Source organism: Mustela nigripes, chromosome 6 (genome assembly GCF_022355385.1).
Source record: "Mustela nigripes isolate SB6536 chromosome 6, MUSNIG.SB6536, whole genome shotgun sequence".
NCBI lineage: Eukaryota > Metazoa > Chordata > Mammalia > Carnivora > Mustelidae > Mustela > Mustela nigripes.
In genome coordinates, this window is record NC_081562.1 from 60,994,884 (window position 1) to 61,017,486 (window position 22,603).

Consider the following 22,603-nt stretch of genomic DNA (forward strand, 5'->3'; position numbering starts at 1 on the left):
TGCCATTAAAAGAGAATGTTCTAAGGCGGAATCATAACAAACAGAGCTATTAGTAGAGAACCATCAAAGAGAACAGTTCCTGCCCTGTGGTAGACTATAAATCAAGAGCTAATTAAAATGTCCACATGAAAAAAAAAAAAAAAAGAGCAGAAATTAGGCAGTCTGTTCCCAGCACATAAGATTATGACATTTTTGTATACTGTATTTATAGGTAATTTTGCCTTTACAAATTGCATCTCTTAGCTCTTGCAATGGCTTTTTGCAGAAAGGTTCTTGCTTTGTTTAGCTCACATGAAACCAGATTTTAAAGTGGATCACAGGTTGATAATGCCACCTTTTGATTTTTGTCTGTTTATTTTCTGCAGCTGTATCTAATCCGGGTGACACACAGTAACAATGAAACAAGCCTGACAGAAAAATCATTTGACCAGTTTTCAAAACTTCACAGCCAACTTCAGAAGCAGTTTGCATCATTGACTCTCCCAGAGTAAGGCACTGTCCTCCCCAGTGTTTTGCCTGCAGTACTTGTCCTTGAACATGAGGAAAAATTATGGTTATGGGGTTTTCTATCTGTGAGCAACACAGCATTCTGACTCCAATGCCATTGAACCTATCCCAGCAGAGTCTATATTGCCCCCAGAGTAAAGAAACTTTGTCTCATAAAACAGAACAAGGTTTGCAATTTCTCTGTTTGCTTCAAGCCATTGATTTTGTAGACAGAAAAATCCAGAAGCGATTTAATTTTTCATCAGTTATCAGGAAAACTGTTCTATTTGCCTGTTTTTAATAAAATTGAAATTGAAAATGCAGAACTAAATTGGATATATCTACTTCTTCAACAAATAACTACAGTAAAAAGCACTGATATATTTATTTCCTTACCAGAAAACAATTCATTAATATCAGTTAGTATATAAGTAAAATTTACTAATACCAACTCACTTTGTTGTGAATTATTAACTTTGACTTGGATTATCTAAATTTAATTTGTTGTTATGTTCGTTGTCAATCTCGGAAACCATTGCTTTTGTTCATATTATAGTTTTAAAAATACTAAACATAAGCACATTAAGAATATAATTGAAAATTACTTCTGTTCAAACAAACCTGCTAAAATTCATCACTTAGAACTAACCAAATTTAGGTCATAGACTTCATTCAGTGTATACCAAAGGAGTATCTTGACTTTAAAAAGATTTAACTTGCCAGTGATTCTCTTGGCACTTAGGATAAATCAAATGTTATTTTATCTTTATATGAGATTTTTGTTAAGTAAATGGTCCTTTAACAATGGGAATGTCCATATCTGACCTGACATATTTTTTTAATTAACATATTATGTATTAGTTGTTGCAGGGGTGCAGTTCTATGACTCACTTATCATAGCACAGACCCTCCCCAATGTCCATTACCTAACCACCCTATCCCTCCCACCCAGTCTCCCCTCCAGCAACCCTCAGTTTGTTTCCTGAGATTAAAAGCCTCTTATGGTTTGACCTGACATACTTTTTACATGTGGATTTTTGCCAGGCTTTCAGGATTTAATCCCTTTCTAAAACATACCTCTATGCAAAGTTATCAATGGATGGAGAGATACTGTGCAATACTGAAGAGCGAAGTACTTCATATTTATGAAAAACAGTGCTTGCAGATGTCACAGGAATTTTGAAATACAGATGCTTTAAGCATCAGGAGGTGAACAAATTAAGAGCATGTTCAAGAGACTGAGAGGGAAGGAATGTTATTATGAAAACTTAAAAGCAGCACCAGCTTTAAGAATTACCAAAAAACATCTGATAGAATAACAGAAAAGGTGCTAGCAAAAAAAAGGGCAATGTTTGACTGCAAATATCAAATTCAGCATCAGTGGTTGCCATTGTACAATTACTAAATAATAAAATAAATACAATAAAATAAATCAAATCTACTAATTAGTGATTTTATTGTATTTTTTTTAAAGACTTCATTTATTTATTTGACAGAGATCACAAGTAGGCAGAGAGGCAGGAAGAGAGAGAGGAAAGTAAATAGGCTCCCTGCTGAGCAGAGAGCTGGATGTAGGGCTCTATCCCAGGACCCTGCGATCATAACCTGAGCTGAAGGCAGAGGCTTAACCCACTGAGCCACCCAGGTTCCCCTAGTTAGTGATTTTTTTAAAATGTTGGTCAAAAAAAAAAAAGTTGGTCATTGTTAAGTGACTGCCGTTTTTGGTTTCAAAAACTACTCTGTTTTATTCTTTTATCTGTGTACTACATATTAGGACAACTTGTAAGACTTCAAAAGTGTTAATAATCTCTCTCCATATGCCTCTTCTCAATTTTCAGCTTTACTTAGTATTATGCCTTGCTCAACAACTACTGCCTGGTATTTAAATTAATTTTAAAACCATTCCAGCAATGTGTATGTGTGTGCATGTGTGTGGTGGGGTGGGGGGCATATAGTTCCTGTATGCCCTTGACAATATTTGTATGTTGACAATCCCAAAGGAGCTAAAGCTTCCATTGATGCATATAAATGAAGGATGAAAGTAAGATTTCCTCTGACTCGTGAATTTACTCAGAGAAGCCCTGCAAGAATTATGTAAACCTGATCTGAAGAGTATGATCAGAAAATTAGAGTCATAAAGAATAAAATTTAAATTAGTCATAATATATAATAGTGGTCTTCAAAGAAGAATGTTCATACCTCTAGGTACTTTCCAAGAATACACAGGCATGGAAATCTTCTGTAAAATTAATGGTCTTCTCTAAAATTAACCTGCTTAAAAAGGGTGGACTTCCTTTCCCTTTCTGCTTTCAACATTGCTCTTTTCCCAGCCATCCAGAATCTCCCAACCATTCAGAATTCCTAGAGAGGAAAAAATCTTTGAGAATGAAATAAAAGGCAAACCAAAACATTAGTTCAATACCAATATTGAAAAAAAAGAATTATTCTAATAATCAGATATCAAATCTCTTTGCAACTCAAGAGTTTCCTAATCTTTGGCGTGAACAAAATGGAGGCAGGACATGATGTCATTGTCAGATGAAAGATCATAAAAATCATTCTCACAAAATGATTGCTATATTACATGTGGCATACAACTCAAAAAACATTTCAACAATTGAATGATATTACTATGGCTAAATTTCTCAATGCTCTTGTGCTTAATTATATACAAGACTTTTAGTACATACCTCTATAAAAACATAAACAGAGGAATAGAACTGATGTTGAACTCCATTTTCTTTTAACAATAAGGAAAATTCATCTACAGATATAAAAATTAATATTTAAAACCTGCCCAATCCATCTGTTTATCAAATGCATTTCTGATTTGGTTAATTGTTTATCAATGTTGTAATAATCAACTGTGAATGAAAAATGTTAGTACTTTATGCCTTAGAACTGCAGGAGAACTTTTTAAAAATAAAATGTCAATTATTTAAATATACAAACATTATTTTGGTCTTCCTTAACATTTGTAACAGGAAGCAGTGAATGGAATGGCCTGCATTATTACCTGCATACGTCTGTGTTTGCTGACAGCCTTTCACTATCCCTCCTGCTCCTTAACCTAGGAAAATACCTATACCAAAGAAGCAGAAGTATGAAGGAGGCAGCAAGCAGCAAGCAGCAAGACACAGTCAGGGGAAGATGTATTTAGCCAGCAAAATATTTTACCAAATGCTAACCATTAACAGGTCATTCCACTTAGTAATTGGTCTTAATCACATCTAACCCATCAAGATGAATCATTGGATACTGCAGAGGGAATTCTGCAAGTTAGACTCTTAAGGAAAGTGATACTTTGCCCCAAAAGACTAATACCAGATGGAAACGTATGTCACTTGGTAAATTGTTTAATTTAGTTAGTGTAGAAATATCTCTAGCAAACCCAAAACAAACAATACAATCTGACCTTTTTCAAAAATTATGCATCATTAATTTCTGAAAATACTTATTAAGCCTCCATATATATTTAAAGGACAAAATGTGTGGTCTTCTATAAACACAGCAAGAAAGAACATATATATTAATATGTTAAATTAAATTAAGTTAATATGTTAAATTAAATTAGTATTAATATTAATGAAAGTTAAAATAGCACAAGTGACCACAACCATGTTATTAAACCCTCAGGGTTAATGATGTGTTTCATTTTATAAAACAATATTTTCTTTGGCCCTTCAGTCTGATGCTACAAATTCATAAACAACCTAAGAAGCAAATTTTCAAACTAATGAAGATAACTTTTTTTTAAAACAGGTTTCCTCATTGGTGGCACTTACCTTTTACAAATTCAGACCACAAAAGATTCAGAGACCTAAATCATTACATGGAACAGATATTAAATGGATCATATGAAGTTGCAAACGTATGTTACAATTTACCTTTATATTTTTTATAAAAATTTCCACTATTTTATGTATTATTATTAGAAATCTTTATAAATATACTTAATGATAACATTTTGTACTCATATTCATTCAACAAATGTGCATGCCCAATATGTATAAAATTCCTGAACAGGAAACTGGAACAGCAAAAAAGAAATATAGCACCTTGACTTCAAATAATGAAATAATATGCGATTAGTGGACTATCAAGGCTCGGAAGTGCCCTAGATTTGGGGGGATTAAGAATTATTTATGACTGTGATAGTAAAAAGGATTCAAAGAGAGCATCTGATCTTAATCTGTAACAACAGGTAGGATTTTTTTTTTAATGTATTATTTGCTTCAGGGGTACACGTCTGTGATTCATCAGTCTTTTATAATGCCCAGTACTCATTACAACACGTACCTTCCCCTATGTCCATCACCCAGTTACCCCATCCCTCCACACTGCCCCCCTCCCCACCGGCCCACCCCAAGCAACCTTCAGTTTGTTTCCTATGATTAAGAGTCTCTTACGATTTGTCTCCCTCTCTGGTTTCGTCTTGTTTCATTTTTTCCTCTCTTCCCCTATGATCCTCCGCCGTACTTCTTAAATTCCTCATGAGTGAGGTCATAGGGTTTTAAAAAGAGTTGGCCTAAGGAAGTATTTCAAATAGAACCAAACAATATAGGAAAGGTTATAAGTGAAAAAAGAAGAAGAAGGGATATCGTTGGATTCTATAACTCCTGTGATAAATTTCGACAAGTTGGAAGTTTAAAACAACACAGGTCTATTTTTTTTCAGTTCTGAAACTCAGAGTCCTGAAAATGGGCCTTAAGAGACAAAACTCAAGGTGTTGGTAGGTTGGATCTTTCGGGAGATGGGGGAAGAAATTGGTTTCCTTGCTTTTTCAGTTTCTAGAGATTTCCTGCATCCCTTGGTTTGTGCCTTTCCAGCAATTGCACATTCTGACCTCTGCTTCTGTCATCACATCTCCTTCTCAGACTCTTAGTCTGACTCTCCTTGTGTTTACATGGGACCCACCAGAATAATCCAGGATAATCTCACCATTTCAAGATTGTTAATTTAATTTTATCTGAGAAGCCCCTTTTGCCACATAAGGTAGTACATCTTCACAGGTCCTGGGGATTAGAATGCAAACATCTTTGGAGGGCCATTATTCTATCACAGAGATCCATGAAAAAGTGCAAGAACACAATTCAGTAGGATGTCAGCATTCTTGTGAGGTATCTGTGAAAGGAAGACTAAAACCAGAAAGGAAGTCAGGGCCAAGTTGTCAAGAGCTAGAGGTAAGCCTTGGAGGGTAGCGAGAACCTAATAACAATAAAAAGAATAACAAATATAAGAAGAATATTCTTCCAAATATATATTGACCTTTTTTCTCAACAACCTGTTGTTCCAGATCCTGGCCTTCTTTACTGAACTGGAACTACATTCTTTTCAATTTTTAGCTTTTACAATTGTATACATGCATACATGTATAACATGTATCCAGAAAAGTCTGCAAAAGATTTGGTAGAAGTGACACCACCCTGCCGGTGCCCAGCTGATGTTTCAACCAGCAGCTAGCATCAACATCACAGTATTTTGAGTGGATGACCCCAGCTCCAATCACCCAATGACTGTTTATTAGAGAGCTCAAGTCAGAATACCATATGTGAGCTCAGCCAAACCCCAGAACTGGGAGATGACAAAACGATTGTTTAAACCAGCAGCTCAGGGATAGACTGCATCTAAAATATGTGGATTTTCATTGTTATCTAGCATTCTGTTACATGAAGGTATTGCAATTAATAGGTTCCTCTTTATGTAGACATTTGGAATGTCTCCAAGTTGGGGTTATTATGCTATATGAACATTTCTTTTACTTGTATGTCTCTTCATGCACCCGAGTTGGTGATTCACCTAGGACAGAATTTCTGGATCTTAGGATATGGTTATCTTAAACATTATAGGCTCCTGCTTGCGGTGAGTAAGTGTTCACATTTTCCACAACCTTGTCTGTACTGGTTATTGCCAGTCTTTCTAATTTTAGCCATTCTGGTGAGTGAGCATTTCATTGCATTTCAGTCTGTATTTTCCTAACTACTAATGCAATGGAACACCTTTTCATGTGTTTGGTCCTTTGGGTATCCTCTTTGGTGAAGTGCCAGTTTATGTCTCTTGCCCTTTTACTATTAAATTATATGACATTCTTTTACTGATTTATAATATTTTTCATACATTGTGGATAGAAGTCCTTTGTTAATTAAATACATTGTAATGATTTTCTTTCACTCTGTCTTTTGTCCCCTTGTTCTTTTTATTATGTCTTCTGATAAACAGGAAGTCTTCATTTTAATATAGTAAAATGTATTGTATTTTCTTATATGATTAGAATATGCCCTACCTCGATGCCATAAAGGGAGTTTCCTATATTATCTTTTTTTTTTAATTTTAAGATTTTATTTATTTATTTGACAGACAGAGATCACAAGCAGGCAGAGAAGCAGGCAGAGAATGGGGGAAGCAGGGTCCCTGCTGAGCAGAGAGCACGATGTGGGGCTCAATCCCAGGACCCTGGGATCATGACCTGAGCCAAAGGCAGAGGCTTTAACTCACTGAGCCACCCAGGCGCCATCCTATATTATCTTCTAGAAGCTTTGTTGTTTTGCCTTTCCCATTTAAACCTGCAATCTGCCTAGAGTAGACTTTAATGCATGGTGTAAAATAAAAGTCATCTTATTTTTTTTTCCATGTAGATTTTGGATTGTTCCAATACTATTCAAAAGCTTTCCTTTTCTTGTTATTCTGCTGTGCCACCTTTATAATAATTCAAATATCCATCTACGTATATGTCTACTCGGCTCTTATGTTCTATGCCACTGATGTCTTTATCTACCCTTATGCCAACAGTCTTAATTACCATAGCTTTATCATAAGTCTTTGAAATATAGTGGAGTAACTTCTCCTATTTTATACTTATTCTTAAACAGTATTTTGGCCCTTCTTGGACTTTTGCATTTTCATGTAATTTTTTTTTTTAAGATTTTATTTATCTAAGAGAAAGAGAATGAGTACGCAGAGGGAAGGACTGGGGAAAGAGGGAGAGAGAAGCAGACTCTTTGCTGAATAGGGGGTCTGATGCGTGGCTCCATTCCAGAGATCATGGACCAGAGATCATGATCTGAGCCAAAGGCAGATGCTACTGAGCCTCCCAGGCACCCCGAAATTTTAATTTTTTTTTTTTTTGTCAATTCCATGCAGAAGCCAACTGGGATTTTAGTTGATAATGCATCTTAATATATTCTAATGCACGATCATGTACCTATTTAAATCCTTTTTTTTAAAAGATTTATTTATTTATTTATTAGACAGAGAGAGATCACAAGTAGGCAGAGAGGCAGGCAGAGAGAGAGGAGGAAGCAGGCTCCCTGCTGAGCAGAGAGTCCGATGCGGGACTCCATTCCAGGACCCTGAGATCATGACCTGAGCCGAAGGCAGCGGCTTAACCCACCGAGCCACCCAGGTGCCCCTACCTATTTAAATCTTTAAAAAAATTTTTACTCAATAATAACTTATTGTCATATGCATAAAGATCTTAAAATAATTATTTTACTTGATATCTTATTTTACCTTTTTAAAATCCTGTTTTGTTCTTTTTTGCCAATATATAGATATAACTCATTTTGTATATTGACTGTTTTCTCAACAATCTTACTAACTTCACTTCTAATTCTATAACTTATTTGTATTTTTTTAATATTCCTATTACATCATATTGTCTGCAAATAACAGGTTTATTTTTTTTTCTTTCTGATATTTATATTTTATATTTCTTTTTCTGGCTAGTTTGATTGTGCAGGGCCTCCAAGTGGTGATGGCAGATATGATCGTGTTATTTCTGGATTCAGAGAAGAAGTTTCTCATTAAGTACACAGGTTTTGTAGGTACCCTTTATTATTTTAAGAAAGTTTCCTTATGTTATAAAAAAAAAATGTTTGACAGTAAAGAAAATTGAATTTATCTAGTTTATTTTTGCTTGTTTGTTTGTTTTATTCTGAATCTATTAGGCTGGTCAATGATCACCAGAGAGGAAGGGAAGCAGGCTCCCTGCTGAGCAGGACCCTGGGATCATGACCTGAGCCAAAGGCAGAGGCTTTAACCCACTGAGCCACCCAGGTGCCCCTGATTTAACATTTTCTTTACCATTTGTTTTCAGCTTTGTTAAATGACAAAGATAGTCTATCTTATAATATCCTTACCAGGTTAGAATGGAGAGTATTCTGGCCTCATAATATTAGTTGCAAAGACTTCTTGCTTTTCTTCTTTTCTCTGGAAGAGTTTGTATAAAATTGGTTTTATTTCTTTAATTTGGAAAGCCATGTAGGTCTGGAGATCCAATTTATTTAAGAGTTATAGGACAATTCACATTTTCTATTTCTTGCTGGGTCTAAGTTATAGTTCTCTAGGAATTTGTGCTTATTTATTGGCATAAAATTATTCAGAGCATCTTCTCCCAATCTTTTAATACTTACAGGATCTGAAAAGATGTCTACTCTTCTGTTCCTCACGTATGTCATTTCCTAGTCAGTCTTGCCAGAGGATTATGAATTTTACCAATCTATGCAAAGAATGAAATGTGGGATTTATTGACTCTATTATATTATTTTTCTATTTCATTTATGTTTGACCTTTATTATTTCCTTTCTTCTTTTTGCTTTGGTTATAATTTGCTGTTCTATTTAGTACATTCTCAGATAGTTACTTGTTTATTTTCAACCTATCCTCACTTACACATTTAAAATTCTAAATCCCCTCTCCTAATCAAGATTTAATCCACCCCACAAGTTTTTGCCATTGTATTGTATCTTTGTTATTATTCTCTTAAAATATTTATAAATGTTAACTATGATTTTTCCTGTGACTGTGGATTAACTCTAACTCAGTTGAATTTTATGTTATACTAATAATATATATCTACATCTATATCCCCTAAACTTAATAAGTATTATGTTGTTTTACACAATCAATATCTGTTTTTTTTAATATAATTTTTTATTTTTTATAAACATATATTTTTATCCCCAGGGGTACAGGTCTGTGAATCACCAGGTTTACACACTTCACAGCACTCACCAAAGCACATACCCTCCCCAATGTCCATAATCCCACCCCCTCAGTTTTATTTTAATTGCTCAGATATAAGTTTGTTTATTTATCATTCTTGTTAGCACTTCCTGAATTTGCTCCCTGATGTCTTTCATCAGTTTTGGAAAATTCTGTCATTACTGCTTGAAATACTGTTAATATTTTTTCCTCTCTCCTTTTTTTCTGAAGGTGTAATCAAATATAAGTTAATCCTTTTCACTGTATTCTCTATGTCTCATGCCTCTACTCTTGTATTTTTTTATTCTTTTGTTCTCCATAACTTATTCTCAGTACTTTCTTCTGACTTCTCTTCTGAGTTATTTATTCTCTACTTATCCGTGTTTATTATACTGTTAAATCCATCCTTTGAGCTCTTAATTTCAGTTATGATATTTTTCAGTCTTAGAATTTCCTTGTTTTCAGTTTCTTGTTCTTTGCTAAAAATTTGAATTTATTTAAAAATAAATTTTAAATATAATAATAATATATTTAAATATATATATTTTATTTATTTAAAAATATATATATTTAAATATATATTTAAAATAATATATATTTAAAATAATAAGCATAGTTATTTTTTTAAGATTTCTTACTTTATTTATTTGAGAGAGAGAGCAAGTGAACAGGGGAAGGGGCCGGCACGGGGGCAGGGGGTTCAAGCAGGCTCTCCGCTTAGTGGGGAGCCCAATGCAGGGCTTGATCCCAGGACCCTGAGACCTTGACCTCAGCTGAAATCGAAAGTGGAACATTCTACCAGCTGAGCCACCCAGGAGCCCCTAACCAAAGGTCTTTTTAAATCTTTCTAAAAACTTCAGTATTGTGGCTCATTGCATGTATATTTCTATTGTCTAGTGTTTCTACTAGTCTTTTATCATTCAGTCTTGATCCTTTGTAAGCCTAGTTGTTTTCCTTTTTATTGTGGCCAGATATTGTACTGCAACATCTTTTGTAGAAATAATTGGAGGCCTATGTTGCTGTTATCTTGTACTAGAGAACTGTAATATCTGAGGACATTAACAGTCTGGGATTGCTGAAATTCAATAGCAGGGATTCGGATTTTTCAAAACCAAACTGTAGCTTTTATGAGGGCTTATTTCTGGCTCATCTCTTTCCTTAGATGTGAATTTGATTCTAAATCCAAAATAAGACAGATTCAGCAAGAGCTTCCTTGGCAGCTCTGGATTCTATTTCCTCTCCTATTATCTCTGCAAAGTAGGTACTGCTCAACCTTTCAGCCCTTCCACAGTTCAAACCTATATCAATAAACACCCACAATAAAAAAGTAGTGCCAAAACTCTTTCACGTCTCCAAATCCTTGCCCCAGACCCTAGCCTGGTAATTCTTCACTATCTTGTTAGCTCTCTGATGTTTTCAAGCAAAGTTTGAAAAACAAATTGTAATAATCCAATTATCATCAGCAGGAGGTTTGCACTAAGTGACTTAATCTACCATTATCAAAAATAGGATTCTAGAACTGCAGTCCTTACCCATATTACCCTCAGCTTTCAGAGCTATCTGCCATTCTGCTCTTCACCCCCATCCTATGCTCAAATATGCCTTTTCTCTCATAGGGAACCATTTCAGAGGGTCTAGGTCTATTGACACTTTCCATATGAAAAAATATTTAAGGAGTTCTTGGTGAGGTGTTTGGTATACTCACCAGGGATTCTGAGAATAGCCTAGAAAATTGAAGAGAAATATCAGACCCCAGTACTGCTCCCCTCATTCACATGAGTCAAAAACAGCATTCGTAAGATCTCCCCACCCTATTCACACATATATATGTATATAAGCTATACACACATACCCATATTAAAAACTCCTTATGAATGTTCAAGGCAGCACTAGGTCTCTTTAACATTAGGTGTTCATATAACTATCTGCATGAGAGGTTTCTATGAGACAAATGCTAAGTTTCAGAAGCAAGTACCAAAGTAAAAGAATCCTCCAGAGTTCTTGAACAGACACAGAGCCCTTTACGGATCATCTAGAACACTATCCCTAAGGGTACAGAGTGCACACCTGTTACGGTTTTTTGCCTTTTCAATCAAAAATGGAAACCATTTATGGAATATTCTTAAGTAATCCACATATCTAGAGTCACTTTGATATCACTAGTAGGAGCCCATTTCTAATATTAATAATTGTAGCCAACAAGCTACCATATTTATTTTAAAAATCTAATCTCTGACATTCAATATGCTAATTAATAAAATGCCCATTGTTGGAGTTGTGAGTGAATGACAGAAGCACTTAAACTGACTGCTGCTAGTATGGGTTTCCCAATTAAAATATTGTGAGCCCCGTTTTTTCTCTTCCCCCACCCAGGTGCCCCCTTGGTGCAGGCTTGTTTCAGACATAAACAGGCCATTTCTGAACTCTGCAGTCTTAATTAAATGCCAGCAGCACTTGGGTTATACCATGTGTATGATACATAATATCATGCTGTACATGTAGATACATAGTTTAAGCTTCAGCAAATTGCAGGCACTGTAATAGGAGGGCTAGACTAGATCCCACACTGGGATTTAAAAGGTCAAAGAGTCCTGTTTCACTTAGTTGTTCCTTCAAAAACCTTTCCTCTCCACTTGGAGCTTAGGAAATTCATTAGAGGAGACCAGTCATGGCTTAAATTTTTAAAAATTACATGCTATGTAGCAGAGTAAATCAGTGTATGTCAAGGAAACCTTACTGAAATTTAAAAATACAATATGTTAATGAATGTATTAAAAATTCTGTCTCAACTGTAGGTTTGCTGATTTAGGATGTTAGCTTACTGCTGTACCTCCAATTGAGTAATATTGTGGTTTGATGAGAATCAGACCCACTTAAAAGAAGAAAATCCCACAATTCAGACCATAAAGGGTCCAGTGGCTATTAGAAAACAACCCCAAATTGTCAATAATGACTATGTTTAATTCCACATAGTCAGGAGCAAGAGATGAGATTTTTCAAATCCCTATTACTGGTTTCTAAGACTAGTGGTTCTCAGAGCACCGTTTCTGGACTGTGCTAGGAACCTCACTGGGGAACTTACAAGAATGCAAATTTTTGGCCCCATCCTAGACAAACTAAATCAGAAATTTTGGCCATTGGCTATTATTTTAACTTTATTTTTAATAATCTCTATACCCAGCATGGAGCTCAAATTCGTGACCCTGAGATTAAGAGTCACATGTTCTACCAACTGAGTCTGCCAGGGGCCCCAAATCAGACATTTTGGAGATGAGGCCCAGCAGTCTGTGTTTCTAACAAGTTGTCTGGGATGTTCTGATGCACTCTGTTTGAGAAAAATTACTCATGCCATAGATTTCTTTCCTTTTTTTTTCCAGTTTGGATATGGCCAGACATTTGGCCTTCAGTATAGTAAATGCTCGTGTTCCCTACTATATTACTGGCTTATAGCAAATATGGACTCAAGAAGATTGTGCAACGATATGATTTCCAGGCTAGTAGACTCCCAGCTGGAGATGCTATTTTGTATCAAAGGACAAGTGGCTGAGCACTTAGGTAGGCATACTTAACTCAATTCCAAGTGAGTTAGAGAAGACATCCCAGAGAGTAGGACATTCAAGTTGTTTTTAAAGGGCAAATAGGCGTTAGTAAATAGAAACTGGGAGAAAGTTACACTAGATAGAAGGAACCCTAAACACACATCCATTATGGTTATGTGCTCTTCTCTAGTTTTGAAGCTTAAAGAATTCAATGACTATTTATTCAATTATTACCCATTTATAGCACAGTTACAAACCCATCACTAGTCAATAAATATTTTAAATGAATAATAACATAATCATTAGAATATATTAACCATAGATTTATATTGCTTTTCAAAACCTAAAAGATTGAAAGTTTGCATCTGAAAAGTACTTAGCAGCAATCTCTTATTTATTCTTATATCCTACAAGTTTGCGTTTTTTAAAGAAATTAGCTCATGCTTCCAAAACATGTCATTCATTTATGTTTTACACAGAAACTACTAAACTAGTAAGTAATAAATGTTTTAAAATTTGTAGAAAAAATAGATGGCAGATGAGGGGCTCCCAGGCAAGGTGAGCCCTCCCGTCCCTTCCCTTGCCCACACTTAGTTTTTCTTCTTGATCAAACACATAATAAAGAGAATGTTTAGAGGGACACCTGAGTGGCTCAGTTGTTTAAGCATCTGCCTTTGGCTCAGATCATGATCCCAGAGTCCTGGGTTCAAGTTCCGCATGGGAGTCATTGCTCAGCAGGGAGTTTGCTTCTCCCTCTGCCTCTGCCTGTTGCTCCCCCTGCTTGTGTGTGCTCTCTCTCTGATAAATAAACAAAATCTTGAGGAAAAAAAGAGAATGTTTGGAATCTAAAAAAATGAAGATAAATAAATATACAAACAAACAAATTTGTAAAAAATATTGAAAATTTGGATGATGTTACAAAATAAAAATTAATGTAATTTTGGTATTTTTCCTCAGCCCAGCATATAATCCCATATGAGCCCCATGACAGGGACCTCTGGCTTGCTAGAGAATAAAGTTGAGTCCTACTAGGTGCTAACTTAGAGACAGATTCTTCTGGTTACCTAGTACAGAGCCTAGGAATACTGCCTGGCCATGGTTGTAAAGGATGAGCATTAATAGTGCACTGAGTCATAATTGTGGTCTTCAGAAAGACCACTCAGAGCACATTTTTAATATGTTTGTTATGAACAAAGAGAAAGAAATAAACAGTATGTGTTCATCATGGGAATAGAACTATGTAATGAGGAAACTGAAAACAAAGATGTAAAATAATTGCTGAAAACAATATTAGGCGGTAGTAAAACAATACTATAATAAATGGTTATGTGTAGAGGGGCACCTGGGTGGCTCAGATGGTTAAGCATCTGCTTTCCGCTGGGGTCATGATCTCCAGGTCCTGGAATGGAGCCCCATGTTGGGCTTTCTACTCAGCAGGGAGTCTGCTTCTCCCTCTGCCTCTCCCCCTGCTTGTGCTTTCTGTCTGTCTCTGTATCTCTCAAAAATAAGGTAAATAAATAAATAAATAAATGGTTATGTGTAGATACATTGCGAATGCATGAATTTAAACTATTGTCCATGCATACTCAATATAAATTGTATCCTATCTTTTAAATATATTTGGTTTTATGTCTTAATCAGTGAGTAATGGGAAATTAAATATAACTGAAGCTTCTGCCCTATAGAATTTAGGCACCTTAATTTATTACATTGGATTTCAAGTGTTTTTTGTATATTTAAGAATATAGAATGTTGAAATCTTTTTAAGTAAACTTTATGCCCACCATGGGACTTGAACTCAGGGGTCACATGCTCTACCGACTGGGCCAGCCACGTGCCCCTTTTTAGAATGTTGACATATTAATCTACCTTACTTATTTTGCCATTTTCTGAAGTCCATGTCCATTACCTATGCTATAGTCCAAGGGTCTTATGGGTACGGCAGCTGTCTATAAGGGAAATGCTGAGGAGATAGTGGATGGGAGGATATGTATGCTGAAGGCTGCCTCACTGATTATACTAAAGCTGTTTTAAGGGCTATGCCTTTGCAGAATAATTGGCAAAATATCTAGTAACCATGGCAGGTGCCAGCCTTTAGCTTATTTAGGCAGAGACAAGTAAGTGTAAAGTGGAGAGACCTTCTGATTTCTGGCCCTAGCGTGAATAAGGAAAATACTGAGATCTGTTTTCATGTGGCAGCAGGCTTTCATTAGGGAACTCTTGAATGTATCTGTTCACAGGATAAGTTCATATGGAAGTGCTAGCAGAGGACTGTTATGAGAGAGGAAAGCAGAGGAGTCAGACAAAACAAGTAGGGAACCCTTGCACAAGTACTGCTTAACACAGCAAGGCTTAGTGAATACTGTTGCCCATCACAATTGTTGCTGCATACACGCAGATGAGTGAAACCACCAGACGCGGAGCTCATAGGATTCATCACATTCACCTTTGCTAATGTGCCAACTAAAGTACTCCTGACACCGTAGGAAGAGATATTTTATTTTTTTTTCTGTTGTTTTTAATCTCTGTTGGTCAGTATTCAGAAATAAGAAAGCTGAAGAAATTTCAGGCACCACACTTTTTTTTTCTTGGAGGAATTAAGGTCTAAGAGTTGAGTGAGGGGAAAAAAACAAACAAACAAAAAACAGAAAAAGAAGAGGTATTTATATCATCAAACATGAGACACTATTGTAAAATCATAGATCCTAGAAATGCTTCAAGTGAGACTGTGTCAGCCAGCTTCTACCACTGGACTTCCAAAAAGGGAATCCCATTTGTCTCTTACAAAAGGAAGCCAAAATTATAGGTGTGCCTTCTGCCAAAGTAACAGTCCCCTAATAATTTAATTGAATTTTGCACAATGAGTGGAGTACATTAAAATACCTTCCTGAGATGTAAGTCCTTTATCCTATTAGTTGTCATTTCTGTACTACAAAATAAATAAAGTACTGCTGTATTAATAAAACTCAAGTCAACAAAAATTAAATGTGGGTGCTAGCATAATAGGGGCCACTTTGGAAAACTACTGTATCAGTCATTCAATAAATGTTTATTGATTGCCTGCATTGTATACTGTCTGGACAGGGAGGGGGTCAAAATAGCAGCTAGTGATCATTTTTTTTTTTTAACAGTTTGAGGAGGTTTTAAAAAGTATGCTGTGAGGCCCCATCCTTAGAAATGCTAATTCTCTGGGTAAAGAGTGACATTTAGGTATCTGTATTATTTCTTATTAACATAAGTGATTTCGATGCACAGCCAGATTTGAGAAATTCTATTTTAGAAAGTCAAAAGCTAAATCAGATGTGAGCACTGCCCTAAGGAGTGTACAGTCCTTGTCAATAGTCTGTCTATGTAGGTAGGTGCCAGTGGCCCCATAAAGACTTTCATAACTTCGTACATTGGCTTTCCCCCCTTATTCCTAGGGAACTTTGTGGGACTTGATATAATTACTCATTATATGGATTACACGGTAATAGAACAATAATAATTTGACAGCGATATCATCAGATGCTGATTAGCATTAATAAGCAGTGTGACCTGCCTAATCATCCAAGTTCTTTGTGTGTAATGCATAATGTGGTCAGTTTTCAATTATCTTCAAATGGATTAATCATGGTGAATACTTCAGTGTCTCCATCTGTTGGTGGACACTTCCCTGATGCAGTCTTTTTATATACTGGAAATGAAAACTTATTTTAAGATTCACTAAATAAGGGTTTCCAGGTGGCTCAGTCAGTTAGCATCTGCCTTTGGCTTGGGTCATGATCCTAGGGTATTGAGGTCAAGTCCCGCAACGGGATCCCAGCTCAACAGGGAGCCTGCTTCTCACACTCCTTCTGCCACTCCCTCTGCTTCTGCTCTCTGTCAAATAAATAGGTTAAATATTTTTAAAAATTAACTAAATAAAACATTATTGACCTAAAAATCACATAAGTTGTTTCAAAGTAAAGGGATTTTTTTAAAGATTTTTTTTTAATTTTGTATTATTGATACAGTTTTCCCCTGTAAACATAGTTATGTGCATAGTTATCTATATAAACACCAACATCTATAAAGTCATGAATGTAACATGAGCATTTTAATTATTTTAAGTGATGTGAATGACTTAGGGGAAATTTTTATACATGCACAAGTTTCCTTTCCTCTTCTAATAAGAGGTTTAAAGTAAATTCATATTCATGCTGAATATTCCTGGGATAGAATAATTCCCATCCTGGCCCCAGAAAAACCCATGTAAAAATATTTTTCTTTTTTTCTTAAAGATTTTATTTACTTGAGAGAGAGAGTGAGAGAGAGCATGAGGTGGGGAGGGCCAGAGGGAGAAGCTGACTCCCTTCTGAGCAGGGAGCCTGAAGCAGGATTAGATCCCCCACTCGGACTCCAGAATTATGACCTGAGCTAAAGGCAGTCGCTTAACCAACTGAGCTACCCAGGTGGCCAAAAATATTTTTCTTCTTGGGGTGCCTGGATGATTAACCAACTGGTTAAGCATCCGACTCTTGGTTTTGGTCGTGATATCAGGGTCGTGATCTCAAGATTATGATATCAAGCCTCACATGAGGCTCTGTGCTCAGTGCAGACTTGGCTTAGGACTTTCCCTCCTCTGCTCCTCCCCACTGCTTGTGCTCTCTCCCTCTCTCTCTCTCACTCCCTCTTCAAATAAATAAATAAATAAATATAAAAACAAATTACTTTTCTCCTTTCATAGCTGCTTGTCATATGGCAGTGTAGGAAAAGCAAATAATCCTACTATGCCTAGACACTGAAACTCATATTCTTTTTTAGTCACATTAGCACATTTATTACTAAAATATGTTTAGTACATTTATTTGTAACTATTTAAAAATTTTATATCACGGTACATAACTTTGTCAAGAGTTTTTAATTTGTATTGGGCATGTATAACATTACTATGTATAACACTCTAAATTAAGAGCTTTGAAGAGATTCAATTCATACCATATAAACTTTATTCTCAAGGCACTCATCACCATTATAAACGCATACATTCATGAACATAAAGAAATGTATAGCCATGAATGGGAAAAGGAGGGGAGGAAGTAGAAGACACAGCTTGAATATAAAATGGGACCATTTTATCTTGTTAAAATCAACTGTCTTAGTCCCTTCTAGGATCATTCCCAATTCTAAGCACTCTTGCTTTTTGTCCAGGAAATGAGATAAAAAATCTGTTTTAAAGTCCAGTGGTGGGACAGATGTCTTTGGGGCTTTAATCTAATGACATAAGATCACCTGAGATAGAGGGATGCTTGTAAATCCGTCTGTCACACACACACACACACACACACACACACGTATAATCTGTTGATAAAAGAAAATAGGCATAAATGAAGACTAATTACATACTTCCTCAATATCTCTTCTAATGAGATTGGAAGCATCAGTTTAGACATCCTAGTCCTGTATCTACCTGGGATTTTTTTGTTTGTTTGTTTAGTTTTACTTTCTTCTCTCACGCTAATAGAAACTTTTTTCCTTTCATTGTAATTTCATTCCTCAAACAAATGATAGTTGTGATAAAAGGAATTGTTTTTGCTTTAAATTTTGCTCTGTTTTGGTGGAATTGTGTTGCCAACTAACTAAGATCTTAATAAAGAACATATAAACATAAAGTTATAGCAAATGAGGGGTGCCTGAGTGGCTCAGTGGGTTAAAGCCTCTTCCTTTGGCTCAGGTCATGATCTTGGGGTGCTGGAATTGAACCCCACATCAGACTCTCTGCTCCATGGGGAGCCTGCTTCCTCCTCTATCTCTGCCTGCCTCTCTGCCTACTTGTGATCGCCATCTGTCAAATAAATAAATAAAATCTTAAAAAAAAAAAGTTACAGCAAATGATGGCAGTACCTAAAATCACCTGTATCTACATTTACTTCAGCTGAGATATATAACCAGCTGTTGTTTTTTAAAATTTTAAAGCCATATTAATTGTAATTTCTAGCTCTTCACGGGATTGCTGTTCATTTCTGAAAGCCTCTTAAAATAAGGAATAGTATCACTTATGGTTTAGCAATGTTATTTTTTTTAAGCAGAAATCAAATGTCAAAATAAATCCAAATGGGTAAATCCTATCTTAATAGTGAACATATGTTTCTTGTTCCCCACTTGCTAAACCCAGATGTTAATTACTACATTTGTCACTACATTGCTCTTTTCTTTTTTGGAGCCGGCTGAGATTACAGTGCAGGCAGGATAAATGTCACATGTCTACCATCAGTAAAACCAAGATTATTTTTCAGAGTCTAGTGAAGTGTACTGATGACATTTTAGAATCAGAATTGTAAAAGATTCTTTAGAAGTTCACCGTTCTTCACAGTGTCATTCTTCTATGTAACTCCAGTACAAATACAGTGTGTTGAACTACATTAAAGACTGGACATTCTGACAAGGTGCTTTATGAAAAAGGCAATAAAACAGAATTACTATTCAACTGTGATTTAAAACTCTTATGGGAATTCATTTTTAAATTCACATTTTTTACAGCCTTTCACAGTGTTTGAGATAGATTTAGCTTATTGTTTTAACTCACTGAAACTAAATCTTGCAGCCAATTCTAGATGTTGGCTAGCCAGTTAATAAATGGGAATACTTAATGTGTTATTTTAAAGTGAGAAAAAATTGATCTCAGTGTTATATTACTTCTGATCTTTGCAAATACTATAAGTCTCTGTAGTCTTTGAGAGCAAGAATATGTTTATATGATATAGGAAAAACACTGAAGTTTTCAGCAACTTTGAATTGATCAACTTTCTCAAAAATCAATCATTTTAAATTGCAAATGGCTTTTAATATAATTGATAAACAACATATTAATAAGATTTCTGAATTTAGCAAAATATAAGATGATAGATACTTTAATTTTAAAATTTTTTAATTGGCTTTCAAATTTGCTCTGTGTAGACTGCATTTGTAACTTTAAAGTACATTAAATATTTTAAAACCATTATTAGATAAACATCTGCTCTAAAAATATATATAGTAACCTCCTAAAGCATTCAATATAGCCTAATCCAGTTACTGGAACCATTAATATATCAAAGACCAGTAACTTTAGAGTCCCTGAACAAATCCCAAACTTTATTAATTTATTCACTAAATATATAATGTTCCATATAGGAGGGATGTTCCAGATATTTGACAAGCATTAAGGCATGGGCACTGATGGGTCAAGATAAGTGGCAATCACTAACCCACTATTATGGCCATACAAGCTAATATTGGTTAAGTATTTGCTGTGATGGAGAAAACTATAGGAGGTCAATAGAGAGTGGGGGCAAACAGGAGTTTAAAGATTTTAATTTTTTTTTTATTGTTTATTTGACAGAGAGAGAGATCACAAGTAGGCGGAGAGGCAGGCAGAGAGAGAGAGGAGGAAGCAGGCTCCCTGCTGAGCAGAGAGCTCAGCTCAACGCAGGGCTCAATCCCAGGACCCTGGGATCATGACCCTGGGATCATGACCCTGAGCCCGAAGGCAGAGGCTTGAACCCACTGAGCCACCCAGGTGCCCCCAAACAGGAGTTTAAATCAAAGTATACTAAGTTTGAGTTCCATATGAAATTTCTAATTAGAGATGTCAAGTGGAAAATTGAATGTCTTGAGCTGAGGGAAAAAGAGAGGCTGGAAATAAAAATATTGGAGTTGTCAGCAAATAATTGGCTTTCAAAGCCATGAGATTGGATGAGATTATTTAAGATGAAACATGAATATAAAAGAGAAGAGATCTGAGGGCTAGACCATGCAACATACCAATTTTAAAAGTTGAGAGGATGGGAGAGAATCAACAAAAGAGGCTGAGAAAAAGCAACTTGTTGGAGACCAGAAGTATCTTGTGCCTAGAATTGAAGAGAAAAACCCATTTTAAAGAAGGAAAAATCAGCCATTTCAAATACTACTGATGGGGCAAAATTTGGGAATTGGCCACTGGATTTAGCGAAAGGCATATTATTAGTGAATCTAATAAGAACAGTTTGATGGAAGTGTTAGGAACAAAACCTTGATTAGAACAGGTTCAAAAGAGAATATGAAAAGAGGAATTTGGGATAGAAAGTAGAGAATTATCCTTGAAGAGACTTTGCTCTAAGGATGAACAGGAAAGGGATAGTGTGCAGGGAAATGTAGGTCAGGAATTTTGTTTATTGAACTAAGTCATAGCATGTATGTATGCTGCCAGGAATATCCACCAAAGAAGCAAAAATTGATAATGAAAGAAATGAGAACTTAACCAGAGACCAAAATGTTGACTTTGAGTAGAGAGCAGAGCATGGGATCTAGTGCCCAAATTCATCTCAGATTAAAGCACAGATAGTGCTTTAATTACATCCATGTAATAGAGAAAAGGACAGAAATGAGGTAAGATAACAGGTGTGCTGGTGGAAGCTTATAGAAATTCTTTTCCATTTTTTCTGTCAATAAGGAGACAGCCTTGAGAAGACTGAAAGAGAGGGAAAGTGTGTGGGCATGTTGGGGAGCAAGGATAAGTTATTAAATAGACCTGTAGATGAATAGAGGAATAAATGGACTACTGACACATATAGCTTTCCAGAAAATCTTAAAAACCAACTTGAGGGTAGTGGGCATGAGGTGATAGTAAGACCAACAAAGTGTGGTTGGTTGAATGCTTTTCTCCAGGAACATTCAGCAGGCCTGCTGCAGTTGCAGAGTTGGCAGAGCATAACCCAGGTTGGGTTACTGACAAATATATAATAAAATAAAAGGAGAGAGGGCCAACCAAGTTGAAAGAAATATGCAATGGAATTATTAGTATCAATCATGAGATCCAAATTGTCCAAGAAGGAACATGACAATATGAAATGAGTAAGGCCAGTGAAAAGGTCTTAGAGTCAACAGATTGTTTGAGTTGTATAACTAGAGGGAATGAGCTGGAAAGGAAGAAGATGGTGATAGTAGACTAAGCAGCTAGAAATCAAGGTTAATGAGAGAGCTTTCTTCACTGATCAAGATCAAGGGAATAGGAGCGAGTGACTGAGTGGGATGCAGAACAAAATCAATGGATGAGAAGAGTTCAAAAATAAAGAAGGTAACCACAGGGGAGGATAATTTATGTGAATATTAAAATAAGTATGAATTAGTATGAATTATGACAAGAACTATTGAAGACAATACAATGTTCCAAGGTGGAAAATGTTCAAGGAGTGAAGATCAGTGACCTAAAGATCAGTAGACAGGTGAAACAGCAAGTGAGGAGGGCAGGATAGTCAGCAGACACGATCTTCAAAGCAGAGTATTTTTATAAAAAAGAACAAAGGGAGGTTAGAAGACCAAGGAGATGCAAAGAGGAGACCTACCTCACAACCAGCACTGGGATTATAAATAGAATGAGAAAGAACACAAATGCCATTTTAGAGATTTAGTGGGAAATCAGAATGGAATGCTCAGAAAATACAATATATTGAGCATATGAGGAATTTTACTGATGATATTCTCCTAAACTGGCTGCTGTTTTTCTCCCTTCCTCCACAATGCTACACTGTCATATTTCTAAAAATATCTAATTGTGATGCTTTTCTGCTTAAAATTCATCAACAGGTCACAGTAGTTTCAAGCTTGTGTAGCCTTAC

The 22,603-nt window shown here is 35.8% G+C and overlaps 1 protein-coding gene across 1 annotated transcript in view; it reads left to right on the forward strand.

Annotated features, from left to right (window-relative positions):
- Positions 1–22,603, forward strand: part of PIK3C2G (phosphatidylinositol-4-phosphate 3-kinase catalytic subunit type 2 gamma) — a 325,900-nt gene that overhangs the window by 258,470 nt on the left and 44,827 nt on the right. The window contains exons 27-28 of the mRNA XM_059404484.1: positions 366–487; positions 4,249–4,357. Coding sequence (XP_059260467.1) covers positions 366–487; positions 4,249–4,357 — 231 coding nt within the window. The remainder of the gene's footprint in view (positions 1–365; positions 488–4,248; positions 4,358–22,603) is intronic.